The sequence below is a fragment of the Cornus florida genome, unplaced genomic scaffold, assembly GCF_030987335.1.
Source record: "Cornus florida cultivar Cherokee Brave unplaced genomic scaffold, ASM3098733v1 CherokeeBrave_3.0.0_Hap2_Chr05, whole genome shotgun sequence".
In the NCBI taxonomy this organism is placed as follows: domain Eukaryota; kingdom Viridiplantae; phylum Streptophyta; class Magnoliopsida; order Cornales; family Cornaceae; genus Cornus; species Cornus florida.
The window spans coordinates 98275012-98297957 of NW_026775575.1; the positions used below are offsets into that span (position 1 = coordinate 98275012).

At 37.4% G+C, this 22946-nt stretch overlaps 2 protein-coding genes across 4 annotated transcripts; both read right to left on the reverse strand.

The window, feature by feature from the left end:
• Nucleotides 1–7263: 7263 nt before the first annotated feature.
• Nucleotides 7264–10572, reverse strand: LOC132307856 (scarecrow-like protein 28). Its single transcript, XM_059805730.1, has one exon. It carries the CDS (start codon nucleotides 9626–9628, stop codon nucleotides 7640–7642), a length of 1989 nt encoding a protein of 662 aa, XP_059661713.1. The 5' UTR covers nucleotides 9629–10572; the 3' UTR covers nucleotides 7264–7639.
• A 1315-nt stretch (nucleotides 10573–11887) lies between these two features.
• LOC132307857 (plant UBX domain-containing protein 8-like) lies at nucleotides 11888–22647 on the reverse strand. 3 transcript variants are annotated; one of them, XM_059805732.1, is made up of 11 exons: nucleotides 22438–22647; nucleotides 20248–20309; nucleotides 19532–20117; nucleotides 19341–19442; nucleotides 19126–19244; nucleotides 18721–18931; nucleotides 18366–18581; nucleotides 18124–18288; nucleotides 13730–13873; nucleotides 13579–13635; nucleotides 11888–12237 (listed from the first exon to the last, which is right to left on the reverse strand). In XM_059805732.1, exons 1-11 carry the CDS (start codon nucleotides 22519–22521, stop codon nucleotides 12130–12132), a joined length of 1854 nt encoding a protein of 617 aa, XP_059661715.1. In that variant the 5' UTR covers nucleotides 22522–22647; the 3' UTR covers nucleotides 11888–12129. The 3 variants fall into 3 exon arrangements, with proteins under 3 accessions (XP_059661715.1, XP_059661716.1, XP_059661714.1); XM_059805731.1 differs by having other exon boundaries at nucleotides 11946–12237; nucleotides 18721–18940; nucleotides 22438–22646; XM_059805733.1 differs by lacking the exon at nucleotides 13579–13635 and having other exon boundaries at nucleotides 18721–18940.
• Nucleotides 22648–22946: the final 299 nt, after the last annotated feature.

A 22946-nucleotide genomic window follows, 5' to 3' on the forward strand; every position in this document is an offset into this window, starting at 1 on the left:
TAATACAGGAAAGAGACATTGTGCCAAACTCAGACTTTCCACCTTTCTATTTTACATTTTACTTCCCCCCCCCCCCCGATTGTGTTTTTACTTTTCGTTGTTTATTTGGTGCTTAATAGACCAAAAGACAACAACGGTTGAAAAGGACTCATTTTAATAATAAAATCTATTAAATTCAATCAATGTACATTGGGTTAAAAAAATCGATGTACATTCATTGCACAGTATAAAAAGATTCCCTAGGGTGTACGCTAGAATGTGTCTTTTCAAAACTCATAATTCATAAGTCTAAGGTTTGGAAATATGTATATATAAATAAATAAAATTTAAAATTAATTTTTTTTAATAAAAAAAAGTAACTGATAAAGTTTAAGAGATGGTCTGGATACTCTGCACTATTGCACAAGTGTTGTATTGCATTTGAAAGTTTACAATCTTCATGTGTACTCGATCACTCTTATTGTTTGTGAAATATACGACACTTGTCTTGTACACTTATTTTATATTATAGACAAGTTCTCACCATCCTACTTTTTGCGACATAATTGAATTAAGTACAAGTTAATCTCATATTTTCCTTGCGCCGTCAAGGGTCTCTGTTTTCAAAGTGTTCTCGTTTTATCGAGATTTGGGTGTTTTGCTCGTTTGATCTCCCTCTTTTGTGAGTGGTGAGTGGTGTTTTTCTAATCTAGGGCGTTTCGTGCCTATTTTTCTTGGCGATTTTCGGTTTTGGTTGGGCGTTTTGATTATGATTTCGAGGAGCCTCTTTGGGTTCCGCTTCGTGGTGTCTTTGTGTTTCAAGGTTGTGGTTCTCTTCTCTTGGGCAGTTTTCGGAATTTGTGGTTTGTTTGTTGAAATTTTTTGTTGTAAGGGCTTCTGTTCATCGGCGTGTATGGTGATTGTTTTGTGCTGGTGATTTCCCATCTTCACTAGTTCGACTGTTTCATCCTTCTTCCTAAAGATTTTGGGAAGGGTTGGGGGTTAGTCTTCTGTTATTGTTTCGGTGTTTTGCTACATTTTGTGCTGGTTTTTTGCATGTGTTAATGGCCGAATCAGCCATGGTGGCTGCGCAAGGGTTTCGCTATAGTGCTAGGTCGATGTCTGGTTGTGATACAGATAGGGCACCAATTGTGGGCTGTGAAGTGGGTAGACATTAGGCCTTGCCTGATGGGCCGAGTTCAAATCTTAATTCTTGTTCAACTGGGAGATTCACTATTGGACCGCCTTTGGAGGTGGGCTCTTTTGATGTGGCCCACGATTCTGTTTTTCCTCCCTGTGTCCAAGCCCGTTGTTGGACAAACCCGAGTCTCCCTGACTCAGGTAAAGCTTCTTTTTTTAGGACTAAATTCGAGCCTTCTCATTTTCCATGTTAGTCTTATCCCTCGCCTCTTTTGCCCCATCCTCCTCTTCGATTTCTGGTTTGGAATTGTCAAGGAGTGGGTAGTCGTGTTACTGTGCGACAATTGTTGCAGCTTCACCGCCATCATTGCCCGGATGTGCTTGTATTACTTGAGACCAAATCACACTTACCGAAATTGCAGCGGATTCGTCGAAGATTGAAGGTGGATTTTGTCTGGAATGTTGATTCGGTCGGGACAACTGGTGGTATCGCTATGTTTTGGCATCAACCCAATTTATTCCGTATAGTGGATTATTGTGAATATCAAATTACGGTTGAATTTTCTTTGTTCGATAAGGGGTTATGGGTTCTTATTTTCATTTATGCTAGTACTGATGACGGCATTCGAGTGGCCCAATGGGACTATCTTAAAAAGATGAAACAACCTTGGGAGGACCGTTGGCTACTTATTGGCGATTTTAATGATATGTTATCACCTATGGAAAAACGTGGGGGTAATCCAAAACCCTATTGGGTGTTGAAGAATTTTTGGACCATGGTGAGTGACTGTAGGCTTTTGGATTTAGGTTTTGAAGGGTACCTTTTTACATGGAGTAACCATTAGAGTGGGAGGACTCGTATTCAAGAAAGGTTAGATCGAGCCTTAGCTACTAGAGCTTGGTGTCGGCTGTTTCCCCAGGTTAGCCTGCGCCATCTTACAGTGATCGGGGTCGGATCATTGCGTTATGTTTCTTCAACTTTTGCCAGGACCTTTTAAGAAATCTTGCCAATTCCATTTTAATGCAAGATGGGTGTCGGATCCGGTATGTGCTGAGATAATTTGAGATGCGGGGGGAGTGTCTATATTCGGTTCTCGTATGTATCGATGGTCGGAAAAAATTAAATCCTATAAGAAAGCTCTCCTGCGCTGGGTTCGAACTACAAAATTCAATTCTCGGCACCAGATTACCCGCAGTGAATTTAGACTGAAACAGTTGAAAGAAAATATGGAGGAATATAATCATGCTCAAGTGCGTCTGGAAGAATGTCAACTGAATTCTTTGTGGAGGTAGGAGGAGATGTATTGGTTTCAAAAATCACGGATTGACTGGCTGAGGTTGGGGGATCGTAATTCGAAAATTTTTCATGCCTCAACTGCTCGTCGACAAAAGCGAAATCATATCTCTGGGGTTGAAGATTCTACTGGTCGATGGATTGAGGAGGAGGCGCAAATTCAAGATATATTTCTTGGTTACTTCCAAGATCTGTCCCATACGAATACACCGGTGGGAATTGATCATTTTCTCAGGCATATCCCATCTCATGTTTCTTCGGACATGAATCAGACCTTAATTCAACAACCTTCTGAAGATGCAATTCGTCGGTCGCTTTTTGACATGCAACCCTGCAAAGCCCCAGGTCCGGATGGTATGACCCTTTTGTTCTACCAGCACTATTGGTATATTATTAAGACGGAGGTCATTGATGTGGTACGTAATTTCATGCATTCTGGCCATTTATTATCTAGTATGAATCATACCAACATTGTTCTTATTCCTAAAATTGAGTCTCCCACTTCCGTGTCTCATTATCGACCTATCTCATTGTACAATATTGTCTATCGTATTGTTGCTAAGGTGCTTGCTAATAGACTACGACAAACCATCCCCTTAATGGTTAATGAGTCCCAAAGTGCTTTTGTTCCGGGACGTCACATCACTGATAATATACTTATTACTCATGAAATATTCCATTATCTTAAAAATAAACGTTCAGGGCAGAAGGCGTTTATGGCCTTAAAGCTAGATATGAGTAAGGCTTATGATATAATTGAATAAAAAATTTTATTGGCAATGCTTTCGAAATTGGGGTTTCATACGCATTGGATTCGTCTCATCCATGCATGTATCTCTATGGTCTCATATTCGGTTCTGCTTAATGGTAGACCTGTTGGTATGTTTCGACCTATGAGGGGGCTCAGACAAGGGGACCCTTTATCCCCGTGTTTATTTATTTTGTGTGCTGAAGCTTTATCTATGTCTTTACAGATTGCTCTTTAGCATCGTGTTATATCTGGGATCCGTATATGTCCCCAGGCGCCTTATGTTTCACATTTGTTTTTTGCAGATGATTCTATTATTTTCTGTCAGGATTCTATTTTTGAGATTGCAGTTCTGCCACAGTTATTAAAGCAGTATGAACAGGCATCCGGACAACAGATTAATTTTTTTAAATCCTCCATTTTCTTCTCTACCAATACTAGTGTTGAGGATCGTGTTCGTCTAAGTCAGCTGCTGGGAATTCAAGAGGAAGGATTGTGTGCCAAATATCTGGGTATGACAGCAATTATCGACCATTCTAAATGGGATGTCTTTCATTACATTTCGGATCACATTGCTAGCTGAATGGCGAACTGAAAATCTCTACTTCTATCCCCTGCAGGTAAGGAAACTTTAATTAAAGTAGTTTTAAATGCCTTACCCACCTATCTGATGTCTTATTTTCAGTTACCCCGTAAGCTCTGTGAGTCAATGAGGAAGATTATTTGGGGGTTTTGGTGTGGTTCTGATGCAGAATCTGTTAAAATTTAGTTGGGTTAAATGGAATGTTTTATGCAATGCAAAGGAGGAAGGAAGGATTAGGATTTCGCAATTTGGAGGCATATAATGTTGCTTTTGTGGTGAAACAAGGGTGGAATTTTCAAGTTTCTCAATAGGGATTGGCCTTTAAACTTTTTAAAGCTAAATACTTTTGGAATTGTTCCTTTCTGGATGTGCCATTGGGATCTAATCCTTCTTGGGCTTGGCGAAGTATTTGGTCTGCCCAATCTCTCTTGAAAAAGGATTAGGATTTCGCAATTTGGAGGCATATAATGTTGCTTTTGTGGTGAAACAAGGGTGGAATTTTCAAGTTTCTCAATAGGGATTGGCCTTTAAACTTTTTAAAGCTAAATACTTTTGGAATTGTTCCTTTCTGGATGTGCCATTGGGATCTAATCCTTCTTGGGCTTGGCGAAGTATTTGGTCTGCCCAATCTCTCTTGAAAACTGTGCCCGATGGGTGGTGGGTAATGGTCGCTCTATTAATATATAGACGGATTGTTGGGTGCCGGGTCTCTCTGGTACATTGTCTAGGCCTTCTTTTAGGGAGACTCCGTTTTTGGTGCATGAGCTTTTTAATTCCTCTGGTACTAGATGGAATGTGGAGTTGCTTCATTTTTTATTTCCACTATCCATTGTGACTAATATTCTGGCTTGTAGTTTCAGTTTTTGCTTTAAAGAGGATGCGTTGGTTTGGGGTAAGGAGTCTAATGGTTAATTCTCTGTTAAATCTGCCTATCGTTTGGCTAACCGCATGACAAGATTTCCTGTTTCCTTTTCGTTCGACAATTCTCCAGTTGATTCTACTCATATTAATGGATGGTGCCGTCTGTGGCAATGTATCGTTCCCCCCAAAATCCAACATTTTTTGTGGAAATGTTGTCAATATGCTCTTCCGGTGTGTAGTCTTCTCCAGTTGCATGGTATGAAGGTGGAGCTTGTGTGTCCTCGGTGTGGTATGGGTGAGGAATCCATTGAGCATTTGTTGTTTCAGTGCCCTCAATCTGTTCATGTTTGGAAATTATTGCCGTTGCAATTGGATTTTATGTCTAACCCTCCAGGGTCTTTTAAGGAATGGTGGATGCACTTGTTAACCCAATTGGGGTGGGGGATTGATAACCAGAATTCGCTTTGTTGGATAACTTGGATAGCTTTTTGTTGCTGGGGTATTTGGAAAGCACGTAATAGGTTTCTTTTTGAAGGTGAGTTGTTCTCTCCTTTACGCATAGTTTCCTGGGTTTCTTCTAAATTTTGGGAATTTAAGGACTGCATTGCCTCTTCTGCCCAGTCTTTGGCGTCTTATTCGGGGGGAGATGCTTCCAATATGCCCGTTCCTTCGTCCTCTTCCCATTGGTTGCCCCCTCCTGTGTATATGGTTAAATGTAATGTGGATGCATCGTTTTCCTTGTCGAACTGGGTTGGTGGTGGAATGGCTGTTTTTCGAAATTCCCAGGGTCAGACTATGCAATCGGTGGTTTTTTCTCCTTTTAGTTCGTCTTCTACTTCCTAGGCCGAGCCTATCTCTCTTCGTAAAGTAGTCTTGTGGGCTATATCTCAGTCTTATAAGGTTTGGTTTGAATGTGATATTTCAAGTGTTGTTTGATGTTCTCTTCAATCTCTCTTACATTTCTTTCCTTGGATTATCCATCTTTAATTCATGCTGAACAGAACATCAAACACTAAGCACCTTACATGAGGATGACAGTGATGATCAAATATCTACATCTTAATCTTAGTGAAAGTGTGATATAATTGAAAATATAAATATATGCCTGCATTGTACCGCATGAAAGAGACATTGTGGGGAAAACGAAAAAAAAAAAAAAAAAATCAATGTAGCAGTCACAATCTGAAATCTTGTTGGCATCCATGAAATTTCAATTATTGGATGGTCTTACAGAAAGAAAAGACAAAAATATAACAGTCTGGTATACTGTCTATAGTTTTAACTTAAAGAAGTCCGAATACGAATACAACATGATTTGGGTATGATGGTGTGGTAAATCTTAAAAAAATAAAATATGGTAATAGAATTCTTGGTCAATTTTTTAAAAAATATTATGAATTTAAATGCAACCATTAAAATAATATAGAAATTCTTTTCACATTACATAAAACAAGTATTCCTAATTATCAGTTAATAAAATTTAAACTTTTCTCAACAATTATACTATGTTATTATTGTTGGAAAAGTTGCATTTTAATGTTTAAACTTGTTAAAATTGTGTTATAAAGTGTCTGAGAAGTATCGGATACGCAATCGAAATACATGAAAAGTATCGGATATGTGTTAAAAATTAAAAATTATATTTTAAATTTATGAATACATTTTAAGAAATATCGAACACATATTCACTAGTATCCATGGAGTATCGGTATTCAATACCGGTACATTGCACTCCTAGAAATATTGTGCTTCCTAATTTCAACTAAAGATTTGTTTTTTGTTTTTTCTGGTTTTTTGAAACTTGTTTTTTGTTAGGAGCTCAAATAATGGTTTGTGATGATCATATTCTGAATGAAGATGACATGATGAGATTAGCTATTCAGAGTTTACATTATGGGCATCCTTTTCATTCTAAGCTGATATAACTGGTTCTACCAACACAAACTACATGATTTTGATCATAACAAACAGCTGTGAAAACAGCAGAGTATTAGAAAGAAGAATTGAGCATAGGTAATCCATCTTTTTTGTCACATTTTCTTACCTGTAAACACATAGATTGATTTGCTTGTATCTGTAAGTGAGAAAATGCATAAGAAAAATCGATCCATTACGCGTAGCAGCATTTATATTGACAAAGGATAAAAAGTGAAGTATCATTTTTGCCACAAGAGGATCAGATGCATGCACTGGCAGGTGATATTCTCTGCCGGTACAGACACAGCAGTAGTAGCTCAACAACCAAGTGGACAATGGGAGAACTGATACAAACTCCAGAATGCGCGGCTATTTTACCTTTAAGCGCGTGTTAAAGAAACTCTAAGGCTGCATCCTCCGGGCACCATTGATGCTTCCTCACCGTGCACTTCACTCATGCAGAGTGAAGAGTTGGGATGATCCATTAAAATTTTAAATTGGAGAGATTCCTGGGCTAGACTTTGAACTTCAGAAGGAATGATTTTTAATTATGCAACATCAAACTTGATAGCAAAGAAATTCATCACTGAGCACAGAGGAAACATTTCATATGTATTTTGATCCAACTTTCCCACTACATTGTTCAAACAAATAATAATCCTTCAACAAAAGAATACGTAATTAAAATGAGAGAACTGAGAAAGAGTTTCATAATTCATAATCAAAGAACTATAACACAATTTCATATCCAACTTTCAACTACATTTTTCAAAATTACAATAATCTTTCAACAAGAGAAACATGACTGAAATAATGGAACTAAAAGTTCAAAATACATAAAGAATCAAAGAATAAGAACAAATTGACTCCAAAAGAATTAAACTGAAATCTAGAAACCTGGCCTGAGAAGACTGAAACCTATTCCAATCTAATGTATTCAAGGAACTGGTTCTTGCACTACTGGACAGCAAATCTTATCTGCAACAAAAGAATGAAAGAATAGTGACAGATTTCTCTACCTACAAAGAATTCGGTATCCTTTTTCTATATGCTGAGTATGGAATGAAAATGGCAGTATGTATGTATGAATAAGAAGGAGAAGAAAAAAGCCTTGCAATCAACTTCGAGAGTAAGATGAGGAGCTGCCTGCAACACAGACAGGTGCCCATGCTGAGATGGTGAAAAGAGGCTGATCTAGCCAACTTAGCGTGAGTCCAGCTCCATCTTGTCCTTGCTTTTCGACGCTATACTTTTCACAGGAGTACATCTTCAACAGCATTTGGCTCTGAAGCAGTTCTCTCTCACTAATTCCCATGCATTTGAATCCTCCTTGCTCGATCAGCTTCCTCCACTTCCCAAAACTCTCGTGCCTTTCAAGCCTGTCTCTTCCCTCGCAGGCAATAATGTTCCTAATTTCACAGGCAAACATCTCCTCTATTTTGATCCTTGCTGGGCTGTCTAATGGAAGGCCAGAGTCAATAGAATCGAAAATGGCAGCATAATATTTCAGTGAATTGGAAAGTCTCATCTCCAAACTGAGGTCACTGTGATCGGCTTCTTGCTCTGCCATAATAACAACTGTGGGGTTTGTGCTTTGAATTAGACCTAAAAAGTCCCTAAGCACTCCTTTAGTATCATCATATAGCATCTTGTGCAGTTGGAACATACAATTCACAGCCACGCACTCTCTCTCCTTAACATGAAGCATCCACAGCCTCACATCTTCCAACCTGTCAACAACTGGATGGAAATCGAAAGGCAAGCCCAATGCCTCCGCAAATCCAGCTAGTCTATCTCCTGTTTCGATAAGCTCTTGTTTGCATTCGCCTATACCGGTGATTCTAACATGGCTAGGAGGATTAGACCTAGAAGCCAAACTCTGAAACAAACTAGGCCATTGAAGCCCTTGCTTGATGTCGAAATCAATAATGTGAACCCTGTCCTTTCCTTCAAAAGCCCTCAACAGGATCTCATTTGATGTGAAATGAGTGAACTTTGGAATTGGGCTCACCTGGTTCAAAAGCCTCAATGCAGAACCACTATCCTCATCGACCCGATCAGGCTCCCGAGGGGTAGTGAAATGAAAAATGTGAGGCCAAAGCCTTGAAACTCTCAGAGCTAAAGCTTCGGTGAAATAAGCAGCAAGTCGGCTTATAGTGGATCCTCTTGGAGAAGCAAGATCACCCAATTTAGCAATAAAATGGTTAATACCTGCAATGTTCTTGGAGCAGATGGCTTCAACACAGGCCATGAGCAAGCTAATGAGCTCAAAGTCATCATGCTCTCCATGGTTACCATTGTCACCTTCCACCACCTCAGCAACTTCATTTGGGTTGGGTGGCCTAGACACATTACCTGTTTCATGCTCTGAGGTGTCCTCATTTAGATTAAGAGCTAAGCTATGGCTTTCCGACGAAGTACTCGATCCAGATGCTTCCTTCACAGGCCTGTGGCTCGTCTCAACATTCTTTTCACCCAAGTCCGTAATCTGAGTTACGACAGATTCCACCCAAGCATTGTTTGACAAAGGCAAAGGCCGAGAAAACACGTCACTAGGCACAAAACAAACTCTCTCTTCCTCTCCTGAACATGATATAGAGTGAGGCACCTCAAAACTCGGATGAAACCAAAAATTCCCACTACCCAATTGGCGAAAATTCACATTATCGCCACCTTCTGGATAATCATCAGATTTTCCACTACCCCTTTTCCTCTTGGCTCTGTTCATGCAGGGCTCTTCATCATATGAACCGTGCTCAGCCTCAGCTAGCCTCTTCAAGCTCTTACCTTTGTCCCACAATTCATTTCTACTCTCTCTCCTACCTTCGGTAAAGGGGGCCTGATCAGCAGTGGTAGCCAAAGGCGGGAGTCGAATGTTCTGCTTAAGAGAACAGCTACTAGTCTTGGCTTCAATTGGCTTCTCAACCGAAAGGCTCACCGGCCTAATGGGTTGAGACCTCGAGGTGTCTTTTGCGGCATAACTACATGGCAAGTCCAATCTCTGTGTGCTCATTGAAGGGAAATGACAAGCTTGAAACTGTGCAGATGCTTCACTCCTTAATCTATGCCTGGGTGACAACAATGTAGAAGAACACCCAGCCAACATTCTCTACAATTTTCAATTCTCTTTCTCGATCTTTTCAATTCAAAAGTTCACTCACCCTTTTTTCTCTCTATGTTTCTTTCTCTCTCTCTTTGCTTCTATAATTTTCATACTATGCAAATGCAATCTGTGTTTAATTTGTATAAACTATTTGAAATGAGATGAAAATTTGCATGTAAACTTGTCAATATATGGAAATCAAGAGACAAACTATGTGAATTTCTGAAGTTTAACAAATCAAAAACCAACAAAGAATAGGAATCCGATGCCGAAATAAAGCAAAGAAAATCACTAAAATATTTTCACGAATTTGAGTTTTCCTATATGGAGGTATAGTTTTTACAATGAAATCAACAAATTCCCACCAATAAAGAATCAAAGAATTGAGTAAAAAATTAGATTAAACTTACCAGAAAATGATCATCGGATTCCAAAACAATCAGGGAAAAATCATTGGAAAAAGCTGTGACAAGTGAAGTGATTGAAATCCACACCATGCATGAAACTCCAGACACACACTTGGTAGCTGAAATTCTGAGAAATTGAGAGACCCAGATCAACAATTGAGGAATCTGACAAGTCCACCATAGCTGATTCTGAATCTAAACCAAAACCCAGAATTCAAACCCTTCAAATTAACATGCATGAAACAATTGATCAACAATGAAAAACGAAAACACTTCCTATCACTACCCAAAAAGCCAGACACCATGCAGGACTTAGTGTTTTTATACAAGTTAAGCTTTGTGGATTTTCCCAGCACTGAAAAAATGACGAGGGTGTTCCGAGAAATCTTTGGGAATTTTCTATTCGTGGCCGTTTGATGAGGATCTGACGGTCGGAAATTGAGGGTTTCACATGACCGTTGGAGGGTTGTCGGAGAAATATGACCGTTGGGGGTAGTTGATTCCTGGCGTGTTGGAGGCACGTAGGATGCACGTGCTTGTCTCCTGATATTCGTTCACTGACCGTTGGTGTACATCATTATTTCCTTTTGTTAATAAACCTCGAGAACACGTGGCATATAGTCTGGGCATGGCCTTTCAGTCCGGCTCACTTTGGTTGTGCCACGTTATGATAAGAGGGACCTTCTGGTCAAGGGAAAGTCTTTGAATGACTGAACTACCCTCCACTTCTCAATGTGGGCCATATCCGTATGACCATGTGGTGGGTCATCCAAACGGGCTTAGGGCCTCAGGCCCAGACATGCTCGAGAGGTGTTCCCTTACAGAGGGTTTTCTAATTGAATCATAGTATCAATTTAAAAGAAAAGGCAGTATGCTTTTTTAATATGAAAAGGTGCCACATTATTGCTTATGAAATAGATTTTGTTTAATGATTCTAAGTAAATTATGTTTTTCTTTTTTCTTTAGTGGGTCAGTGTTTAATAACTTATTGGATTGTCACGCTATAAATTAATCGCCATTAGCATATATATCATTCTATAATTTTGAGAATTGAAAACTCCGTTAAAACACACACACACTCCTCTTGCAAAAGTTATTTTGTTAAAAAGCATGTTTAAGAACTACGAGAAAAAGTCAAAGTCAATCTTGCATGTTGATTTTTTCTTTTCTTTTTTTTTTTTTTTCCTTTTTTTTTTTTTTGGATAAATTAGAATTTTTCTTAGAACTCCATAAAATTCAGTTTGTTTCAGCCTAAAATATTTTACAGCTTAAGATATACTCCAGGTAATGAAAATACTATTACCAATTGTTATCTTCTAGTGTTTGGTTGAAGCCCTAAAAGTAAATTAGTACCTCTTAAAGCATGCACATTAAGTGCTTATATAAAAATGCTGACATATATACATACATTTAAATGCATATACACTATTTTTTTTTTTGAATATACAAGTTTTAAAAATACAACCAAAAAACAAAAGTCATTTTTGAAATTGGCAAGCTTCTCTCATTTTTCTTCACAATCAACCGAATACTAACATGACAAAAAGGCTTCTTTACGACCATAGATATCAACTCATTTTCTCTTTCAGGTTCGAAAAATCTAGACCCATTTCCTTTTAGAACCCACAAGTTCACAACCAAATGCTATGTTTCTTTGGATTCAGAATTCGGTGCTACCAAATATAGCATAATGGTACTTCAGCTTCACACACAAATTCACTTGAAGCTGGTTCATACAGCCAAGTATAGCATGGCATCAAGAGCTAGAAAGGAAGGTACAGTTAGGAATTTTGATTCTGGTCTCATCAATTAGAAAATAGAAAGACACAAAACCCTCTCACTTATCTCAAGTCCAAGTTAAAATCTAGTCTATTACTGATTCTTCATATAAAAAAACAAATTCATTCCCCACATGCCACCAAAACACAAATGAAAACATATATTGTGGTAAGGTAAGTCTACCCTTCTGGTCAGATCAACACTGTTGCCATCAAATTCCAATCAAATATATCACCAAACCGACATAAAATCCCACATCCCATGGTATCATTTTAACTACATCTTTTGAGAAAGAAATTCAACTTTACAAGGGTTGGGCTAAATCAATTCCAGATACAAGGCTTCCTGCTTGCTGGTCAAGCCTAGTTCATTAAGAGTTAGAGCACTCTCTCCGTCACTAAAAGCACGTCGAGGGTATGGCCTCACCTGCCCAATATATAAAAATAAGATCAATCAGGTAAAATTATCAAGGAAATTGTCAACATCTTTCATTTATTCCGACCCATTGTTTTAGACGTGTCCGGCATGAACTTATCTTTGTCTATCCAAAATTGCTGAGGTTGACTAAAAGGAGAAAGTATACAATACACCAAGGGCATTTACACATGGTACCCTGCACTAATGGACAGTCATCAAAGCTTTCAATCTGTCATGATAATGGACAAATAGAAAATTTTCAAGGAAAAGCATGGCTGTGTATTGGTTGGGGGCACCACATAGGAGATACCCCCGGGGTACTATATACTTTCTCGACTAACAGACTTCAAACTACAGTAAAGAAAACCAAGGTACTTGTCCTAACCAATGTATAACAATAACCAATACATGAGGTTGACCAACAAAGTTCAAAATTATAGCACAGGCACACGTCAAGAAAGTACATGACCATGGTAGATTTCGTAAAGAGATATGAAGGAACCCCCATTTCTAAATTTCCAATGGATTTTAAAGTGTGTTAAATATGGTTTAGTCAACATAACAAAATAATTTGAGACTATATGAAAGTAAAATGCATCATGACGCACTCTTGTGAATGTCGAAAATATACTTGGTCCATTCAAATTGGGACTGTCCAATCATCCATAATTGTTTAGTCAAAACAAGAATTCATTTAATTGAACTGGTCTAATTTTGTTTGTTTACCGAGGGGCATGATGTAATTCAGTGAACATCGTCTTCTCTAAGAGCAATTACTTTTCTCTTCTATGTACCAGTTTCAAACCTTGGCCTGTGGTTTAAGGTTTTAGTCAAAGGCTCATGAATTTTTGAAAATAGATTTGAAAAAAAAAAAACTTCTGGAGACTGTTCGCACCAGTTCTCTAAAAACTGTTTTTAGAGAAACTTAGAACTATAAAAGACTTTTTCAAAAACAAGCCCTTTTTATACTAAACAGTTTTTAGAAATTGTCGGCCAAAAATCTTCATATTGTGTTCTTAGTTCCTCTAAAAGAAGAAAAAAGGGAAGAAGGAAAAAAATACAGAGAGAGAGAGGTCTTCAGAAAAGTGAAACAGGCAAGCCATTCATTTTTATTATACAGAATAGCTTGATTGAAATGCTACCAGGACTTCTTACCAAGTTTATACAGTCAACAAGCCTATTGATCTAGCAAGGCCAAGTCTCCTGATTTTTGTCGACTGGTAGTTTTAGTATTATTTCTTCCATGCCAAAATCAAAGCACCAAAATCCATTTTGCAAGTCACCCAAAAGCTGATTTAGTGTTCCATATGTTTTTCGAACAATTACTTAAGTGTAGAGAAGAAGAATTACCAATCTGTACGTCCCAGGCTTGACGACTCTACCAACATCAATGAAATCAAAAAGGGACTGCATTGCAAACCACAATCAAGCTAAGCCATGAGCATGTGCTAAGGAAGTGGCTACTTAATTAATGCAACTCACAGACTCTCATAAACTATACCTGTAGCTTGTCAGATTTAAGAAATCGGCGTCCACGGCGGCTACCATCTGGCATTCGCACTAGAAGAGTTACAGCATTCTCGTCATCCGATGTTGGTTCCAGAGGAAGAGAAGCTTCTTTTGCCGCTAGTTGTCTCTCAACCTCCTGCAGTAGAAATTAATTATCAGGAATGCAAGATTTGCACCCAAGAATCTTGCAAAAAGAGAGTGGATGATGTACAAGTTCCATTCCAAGGACAAGCATAAAATAATGAACTAGAGAGATTAAAGCATCTTCATAGGCCTGATGTAATACTGATTACTGATATAGAATGCTTGATGAATAACTAAATAACACAGGCGTAGCTGAAACAAAGCCTTAGGCCTGATCAGAAATTTTGCTTCCAGAAGTCTTTTCCGTTGCATCTTTTACAAGGGTCAAGAGATCCCACGCTAAAAGCTTAATTTGAACAGCCCACCTGTCTTGTGCCACTAAACGTCCACCTTGATCAATGCAGTGTAGCCATAAATTTACAACACAAATTCTAAAAATCAACGCAGGCAACTAATCCTAATGAAATTTCCATATTAATATGAAACTTTCAAAGCTTGGACATGGATGTGGACAGAGACACGACATGACATGGTCATACTCATGTGGAGAAACCTAAAAGAGCAACGCAGACACAGCCAGAATACAAAATAGTTCTTGTATATAAAAATTATATGGAGATGGGAATCACGATAGAGAGGCTATCCTAAACCACACAGTTTCCAATGATCTTACAATAGGCATTATCTATTTTATAACAATTAGAGAACTAAAAATTAAAGGTGAACCAGTTTGATTTTTTCCAAACTAAAAAGTGAAATGTCTAAAATGTAAAGAATGTAAGGTTATTTTAAGAGAGAACTTAAACCAAACTGTAAAGACGGTTTTGCACATATTTATATATTAGAGGACAAACACAAACAGTACAGAAAAAAGAGATCGAAAATTCTAAAATAGACAGTGGAATCTAAAAAGGGATATATGATAAACAAAAGCTTGAAGAGGAACTCTTAAGAGAGTTCATGTAAATAGGAGAAAAAAATAATTATATGGAATATAAAGTTAAAAAGGGAATGGAAGTGGGAAAATAATAATGAAAAAGTGAAATGTCTTACATGTAAAGATTGGAAGGTAATTTTAGGAAAGAACTTAAATCAAACTGTAAAGACGGTTTTACATATATATATATATATATATTAGAGGACAATCACAAACAATACAGAAAAAAGAGAGAAAATTCTGAAATAGATAGTGGAATCTAAAAAGGGGAATATGCTAACTAAAGCTTGGAGAGGAATTCTAAAATTAAGAGAGTTCTTGTAAATAAGAGTAAAAATAAATATATGGAATATAAAGTTAAAAATAAAAAAAATAAAAAAAAAAGGGAATAGAAGTGGGAATATACCAAAAAAACAAGAGATAAGAAAAAAAATCTAAGATTTGTATCCACATGTATCAGTAGAAATGTATATGTGCATATACACATGAAACTATGATGACTCCATTTCTCGTCCTTAAGTTTACACTCTTAGATATAACCATTTTGTCTTGAACTTTTGTTTTCAAATATTGCTAAAAGTTTTTTTTTTTTTTTTTGATAAGTAAAATGTATTAGAAAGCGTTCAGAAGGGGAACGCGTCCCAAGCTATACACAAAAATGGAACCTATGAACTCAAAGAGCCCAAGAAGTCCACAATATCCTCAAAAGAAGAAAAATCTCTCCCCCAACCCCAACAAAAAAGGTTACAAATAATAGAAAATTTCAGCGCTCCAATAGGGGATTCCTTTCCATCAAAAGATCTACTAACCATTATGCAAACCTTTAATTTGATTTATGCTAACCATTACTGTTCTCTCTTTTTTCTTTCCTAGGCAAAACATAAAATTGAATCTCAACAAGTGCAAAATTCCTCGCTCATATGTTAGGAAGAATCCAATAGGTAATGGCCATGTGTCCAAAACTAAAGATTTTTATTCTTAATCATGAACACACTTAAGATTTCAGACATGTTTGCTTGAAAATGTTTGTCTCCAATGCAAAACTCCTTAGAAGCGTATATCCTTCTTATCATATGAAGGATCCAAAGTTTTCATTCTCTGCAATATTTTCCTAACTATATCAAATGCTCGATTAGAGTAGGTATAAGAGCTACTTGCTGCTAAAAAGAATGGATATGCAATCAAAAATAATTTTCTGATTACCAAAGTCATGCTTCAGTTTTGGGCATAGTTCTCCGTATCAGCGGAGTCTGACCGAATCTAAGTTCATCACTCACTGATATGAGAACTGGAATCACACAAGACTTGATTGAGTCCCTAAGGAATCCATCAGAATCTCGACCAAATCCAAGATAATCAGCCGAGTCATCACATCTAGTAGTGTGCAAGGTAAAAAGAAAATTCATAACCGCAATAGTCAATTCCATTACGTCATGTTCATTATGGCCATCTCCGCGTCTGCATCATCAGACAATGGTTGAGGAACGTGAATAGTGAATTGACACACCAATAGCTTGTTTGCTTAAAGGTTTTTTACATGAAGAAGCAAAGTTGTGAAGCCCAACTGTCGTTTAGAAAGAGGCCTCTGCATGGAAATGACTTTTTAACACAACTCGAACCCAACACGAAATTAGTGAATTTGGATTAACCTTAATCGGTGTCAACCCAATTAACTCATTTTATTAACTGCGGCGTGTTCCGGTTTGGCACATCAACCTGTTTCACCTGATTTGACCCGTTTAACTAATTGTCGTAACCGCGTCAAATCAACTTGAATCGACCAATGACCTGCTTTAACATGTATAATAATATATTTAAAGTGGTGATAATTGTGTAATTTATTAAAATAAACTGAAAATTTTAGTCCTTCCATAATTCTTAATTTAATATTTAATTCTTTTTTTCTTTCTTTCATATTTCCATTTTATAATTAAGAACAAAGTATTAAGTATATTGTTAAATGGGTTGTGTCATGTTACAGGTAATACGACCCCTTTATTAAATAGGATGCACACGTTACCTTTTTAATAAAGGGGTCATGCCTATGTCAAGATTTTTTTATCCTATTTAATAGAATTTTCTAACTTTGACACGACACAGATACAACCAGTTATCACAAATTACCACCCAGAGTGGTTATGTTTGCAAGAAGCACAGGCTTGAATGTATAAAGAAATCAACAGCTTAAAATGGCGTCTTTGATAATTATTCAGCCATTTAAATACAGCATGGTTTTCCATAAAATTAAATTCTGAAGGGAAAAAATCATTCACAACATTGCACATTGAAAACAGAAATATAATTATTTTAAAAAATGAGCATTACATATATGAAATACCAAAAGATTCAAATACAAAATTGAAATGAAGAGAACAATCTAACCAACATGATTGATATACATATGGTTTTCAATTTTTTTAGAACGTTTACTTGTATTCTTTTAATGAAAATTTTGGTGAGGAATGCTATTTTGCATTTACAGCGAGGCTACAGCAACATTCTTACTAAAGTTGCACATAAAAATGCACAAGAAACTGCTATCGTGCATCCAAAAATATAAACAGTATAATTTTAAAATGTACATCACACAAAAATGAATGAAAGCACACCGCAATATAATAAGTATGCCGTAACTATGTTCGGTCTTTAGCACTTATCAAAAAAAAAAAAAGGCACTATGTTCAGTCTTTAACAAGGTTTTAAAATGCGGTTATGGCTGCCGATACCTGATGCAATCACAATGACGGTGTCACAATCTCAGGCTATTACAGGGTTAAGTAAAAAGTATTAACGGTCGAGGTCATTATTTTTTAAAAAAAATTAAGAAACATGATCAAAACGATCAGTAAGAATACTCAACAACATAAAGAAACCCATGATAATCATTTCCAAAATTTTGAATTATTTCTGAAAATAAGAAATGGCCCCAGCTAGTAAAATTGCCAATGTCAGCCAATTCAGTTGACTAATGAACTCGGTACAATAAGGTGAATTGAACTTTTATCACAAATAATAAAATTCAATTAAAAACATAATTCTCACCTAATCTAACTAAAGGCAAAGGTTTTAGAAAAATATTAGGAAAAAGGAGGCAATAAGAATAGTATAAAGAGAGCGAAGAACTACAATTTATACATTTAATATGACTATACCTAAATGTTTCTAATACAAAACGCCTCATCAAATTTGCTAGTCTCACTAGAAAAACACGGAGAGAATATAGAACTATCTTCAATTTTGTTCCTTTTTTTGGTTTAATCCATGACTACTTTTATTGTCAGATGTTTATTCAAGTACACATTTCAGCAGGGAAAGGAAGATGCATAAGTAGATCCACATCAATATTGACAAGCCTATTTCATTACCTGTTCCTCCTCCAATTTTTTACGTATCTCTTCCTCCTTTCGCCTTTCTTCCTCGAGAGCAGCTTCTCTAGCTGCTTGTTCTTCTAAGCGACGAGCTTCAGCTTCTTCAATAGCCTTCAATTCTTTTTCTCTGTCAGCTTGCAGTGATGCAAGATACTCATCATCCTGCATCAATTCCATAAAAGTTAGAATCAATGAAGACTACAACAATTTAATCATAATTGCTGACTCGTAATTCAAACCTGTTGTTCCCGTATCAGGCGCTGGGCTGTGAGGGTTGGTGATGGGGGGCGAGGCATCCTCCGGGGGTAAGGGCCTATGGCTCTATCAACACCATTCTCCATCAGCTGATGAGGAGCATATGGAAAACCATATCCACTCCCTTCAGGAATTCCACCAAAGAGTGCAGCCTCAAGCATGACTGCTTCATCATGTTCCACTGACGATATACCTCCCCACTTCCAAATCAACAAGTATCAAATATTAAAGATGATTCATGTTTTAGAACACTTGACTAACGTGATAACATAGATGCAATTTAATAAAATTACTCTTGAGGTATTCATAGTAAGAACTTCTACAGCAAAAGGAAGATACCTCATCGGAAGGAAAGTCATCTCCAATGTGCGATGGACGACTGACGGTATTTTGCTGTCCAGGACTTGATGGTGGACTAACCTCAACTTCTCCAATTTCTCTGGCGGATTCCACTGAGCCAGAAGACATACGTCTACTCCTGTGCCTAATTAATGGCTGCTCTTCAACATCTTCTGCTTCAGCCTGAATGGATGAGTTTCCTACTTCCAACCTAGATTGCCTTAAGAGAACCCTTGTCAGGAGAACCACATTCTTGCCTCCACCAGTGAATACACAAACACATGCATCCAAATACAAAATTCCACACACCCCCCCACACCTACCCCCCCCCCCCCCCCCAAAACCAAAATAATAATAATAAAGATGAAAGTGTCAAAGTATCATGCAGCAGTACAAGACATATACCTTCCATTTGATGGTGATAATTTTCCCGGTTCTCCCACCTCAGCAGACTTATAGGCTTCCGATTCTGATGCTCCAACTTTTCCCCCCATCTCACGCAATGCTTTCTCTTGCTCTGCTGTCTGAACTCATTTCATATTAGATGGGAGCAAAAGATGACAATATAAGAAAATCAGTAAATAATAGAACCACAAACCTTAAATAATAGAACCACAAACCTTCAATGACAATGAAACTGCTTCTGCAAGTTCAGCATCATCTAGGTGAGATCGCCTCTGTCCGGGAACAGGATCACTTGAACCTACAGGATCACTTGAACCCTACATCAAGATGCAAATGAATCAATTTTTAGGACCAACCACGGGAAAAGGAAGAAGTGCACTCAGAAAAGAAAAATTGCTTTACATACATTATGAGCACCGAACTGTTGATCTGTATAATCTTTTCCAGCATCCCTTTTCGAAGCCTCTATGGCAGCTCGAACCATTTCTTCTTCTATTTCATTGTTGTAGTCAGGTAAATCATCGATTCCAAGGACACTTGGCCTCGAATCCAAGCCATAAGAATTAGCAGCCATTACATTTTCATTCTGTCCAGCAGCAAGTGCAGTTGGAGAAGTGGGAATATCTTCCTGATCGTCGTCATCAATTATAACAGTCCCCTGGATTTCTGGGCCATGTATGTGTGCATTTCCCGTGACATCTTCAATGGCAGGAGCAAGGCCAGAAGATCGCTCATTCCCATCCTTGACCTCAATGGGGATCTCCCTAACTTCTCTTGGATGTGAAACAACCGGTGCACGACTTGTAAAATTGGGAACTCTATCGAACAGACTTCTACTGAAGTTAGGATCAAGGAGAGAGAACTGATTTATATCTCTGGCAGTAGATGGAAGTGAGAAAGGAGGTCTGCTAGATTCAACTTGAATTGGATCATCAATATCCATGATATCACTCTGAGGAGCAGGAGCAGCAGGAGCAGATGCTTCATGCATGCTGAAGACCAAAAAACAAACATGACACCAATGTTAGATAAAGAATCACGAAAGCTTTTATTGCCAATTCGGAATAAAAATAAAGCAGTAAAGAAGAAGAGGAGCAAGAACATGAATAAGAAGGCACTGACATATTTCTATCTCCTTCATTGAAATGTGCATTAACAGCCGTATTGAGATCGCCGCCATGCTCCTATTTGCCACGAAAAACATGACTGATCAAACTGGAGATGAAAAAACTACGGAAAATGATTTTAAAAGGGGAAAAAAATAGTACTTATAAAAAAAAGGGGGGGGGGGGGGGGGAATAGTAAAAGTAAAAGTAAAGCTGCTCGGTTGCAGCCCTAAATAGTCAAAACCTGAAACAAAGGCATCCTCAAATCCAACACATTCAGTATCTATACTAATTCTGTAACTCAAGAAGAGACAACAAAATTTGTTCATCATATAATGAGTAGTTTGAAGATCCTAGAACACACTGCTGAAACTTCTTTCTTTCGTGGTCATGAAATTTCTAACCTATTTAGTCTCAAAAAAAAAAAAAGTTTTAGTTAAAAATTAGACAAGTTTCTTGGATTAATTCGCACACTCATTCTCCATGAATATTGGTCATGCACAAAGCAACACTCCAACACATGATGAATTTCTATGTGTGATACAAGTATGATGAATTCTAACAATATGAGCTTCCCAAATAAACTCGATCAAGTTGTCCTATTGCATCGCCATTAGGTATTTCCCGCTTGAATTGGAAGGACCCTAATCATACAATTCTACCATATATCAAAGACCACGAAGAAAGGTATGTGTCCAATTTTTTTAGCTTAATTCCACTTCTAGTAACTTATATAATCTTGACCATCATGGAACCAAAATGATCAAATCCAAACTTTGGCGAGGATGGAATGCAGTGTAACCACATGAAGACCATGACAGCGATTTAGAAATTACCATAAGTAATGAAGATTCAGTTAGCATTTTTTATCACATGCTTACATTTGAGATGCATATGCTAATACATGCATAATTTGAGTGTTAGTTCCTGAGTCACAGTTTGCCATCCACCAGGTAAAGGAAGACACTTTTAAGACTGAAGTGGCAAAGGAATAACACTGCCTTCCAAAGTAGTGTTCCATCATCATTCTAGGATTCAGAGTCTCAGACAAACTAGCAAAACAAGGCTCATCCAATATAAGTTCAGAACAGGAAATTTTCCATTGCCTCCACTCCTCATAAGCTAAAAGAGATGATGCTTTATTTTTAGCGAACTTATACCAAATGATGGAGTTTGGGTATATTTCAGAAGGGGAAATTTTTTTTGAGATTTGTGGAAAATGCCCCCACTAGTTTCCTGAGCTTTTCCAGTAATGCTGACCGGGTTGTTTTAACTTTTAAAGTGTAATAGCAGAAGCTATTTCCAAATATCAAACAGTAGGACATTTGCTTTGTATTTGACAGTGATAAGCCTTTGAAAATACAGTTCTTCGTCAAAATGGAAAATCAAGATAGCACCAAGATCTGTTGAGAAGAATAAACAAGGGACGGTCCACACAAAATCTCATTTCTATCAGGCTTGTAATTCTATTGCATTTAAAAAGTGAACCATTTCCTCTTTGCTTACAAAAGAAGACATCCCTATCTGTCAGTCAACTAGAATAAGAGACGTTAAACAAGAATAAAAAACCAAATTCATCAACTACTTACTAGTAACACTGACATCCATGGTCTGTCAGTAAGAACAGTTATTTTAGGTACCCTGAAGCTCTAATAACTACCCCTTTCTAGATAACAAACATATTTAGTAACAACCAGATGACTCTTGTGCTCTGTTTGGTTGCCCAGAAGATGTAAGAAAACAAATAAACCGGTACTTAGAGTCCTCCTAAATTCATTCTATTAATTAAACTGAAGCGCAAAACCTCCACATGACTCAGCACAAAAAAAAACAAACCATATCCATTCCGAAACAATATATACGTAAATATAACTATAAGGTAATATTTGAGGATTATACTTCCTTTTTCTTTCCTCAGTTTTCTCATCAACCAAACGAAAGCTTAAAGAAAAAGGAAAAATAAAAGCTCAACAACAGGTGATAAAACAACGATTCACGTACGATTAACCAACTTAAATCGAATCCAATTAAGGTAAAAACCCTAACAAGAAACAAAGCACAACATTTAGCAATCAATCAACAGAACAATACGTGACCAAATTTAATCAAAATTTTAAAACCGAATCACTTTGATTAACAATCACTATAACCTCTATAATTCATCGGTCAAAAAATAAATAAATAAACAAGTAAATAAAGAAAATACCTCGAGTTTTTGCACAGCGACCGGTTCGGACAAACCGGTGATGCTCATGAATGTGTCGATTGCTTCTTGATTGGGTCTCGCCATTTGTGAAGTCCAAATTCGCAGAAGAGATTGGGAATTTGGATTGCTTTCTTGAACTGTTTGGTGTCTTTCTCAGAATGAGAAAGGAGAGAGAGCTATTCCTATTCTTATGTGCAAAATATACGTATGGAATGAAATGTCTTTTTTAAAGGGTTTGGTAAGCCAAATGGACCCATCATAATTAAGGTGAACCCTTTCTCCACTGTTTTGATGTAGGGGAAAGCCTCGTCACCGTTGGATTGTGTGATTGAGATGATCAACGATTAGATCTACGGTGATATCTCTGTTAATTCACTGAAACCGCCTGCATTATAGCACTGCTCGAATTCTACTTGCTTTTGCTTTTGGTTTTTTGGGCACAGTTGGCTTGTCTTGGGGCCTAAGCAGCTCAAAGCACGTCAACATTGTATAATATGATGTACTATATA

Bases quoted from the DNA above. Each gene is read 5' to 3' on its own strand.
- LOC132307856 (XM_059805730.1), bottom strand. From the start codon at position 9,628: ATGTTGGCTGGGTGTTCTTCTACATTGTTGTCACCCAGGCATAGATTA.
- LOC132307857 (XM_059805731.1), bottom strand. From the start codon at position 22,521: ATGGCGAGACCCAATCAAGAAGCAATCGACACATTCATGAGCATCACC. The intron at 20,310-22,437 runs GTATTTTCTTTA...CGTGGCAAATAG, and splicing joins TCGCTGTGCAAAAACTCGAG to GAGCATGGCGGCGATCTCAA. The intron at 18,289-18,365 runs GTTTGAATTACG...GAATTGATGCAG, and splicing joins GCCTGATACGGGAACAACAG to GATGATGAGTATCTTGCATC.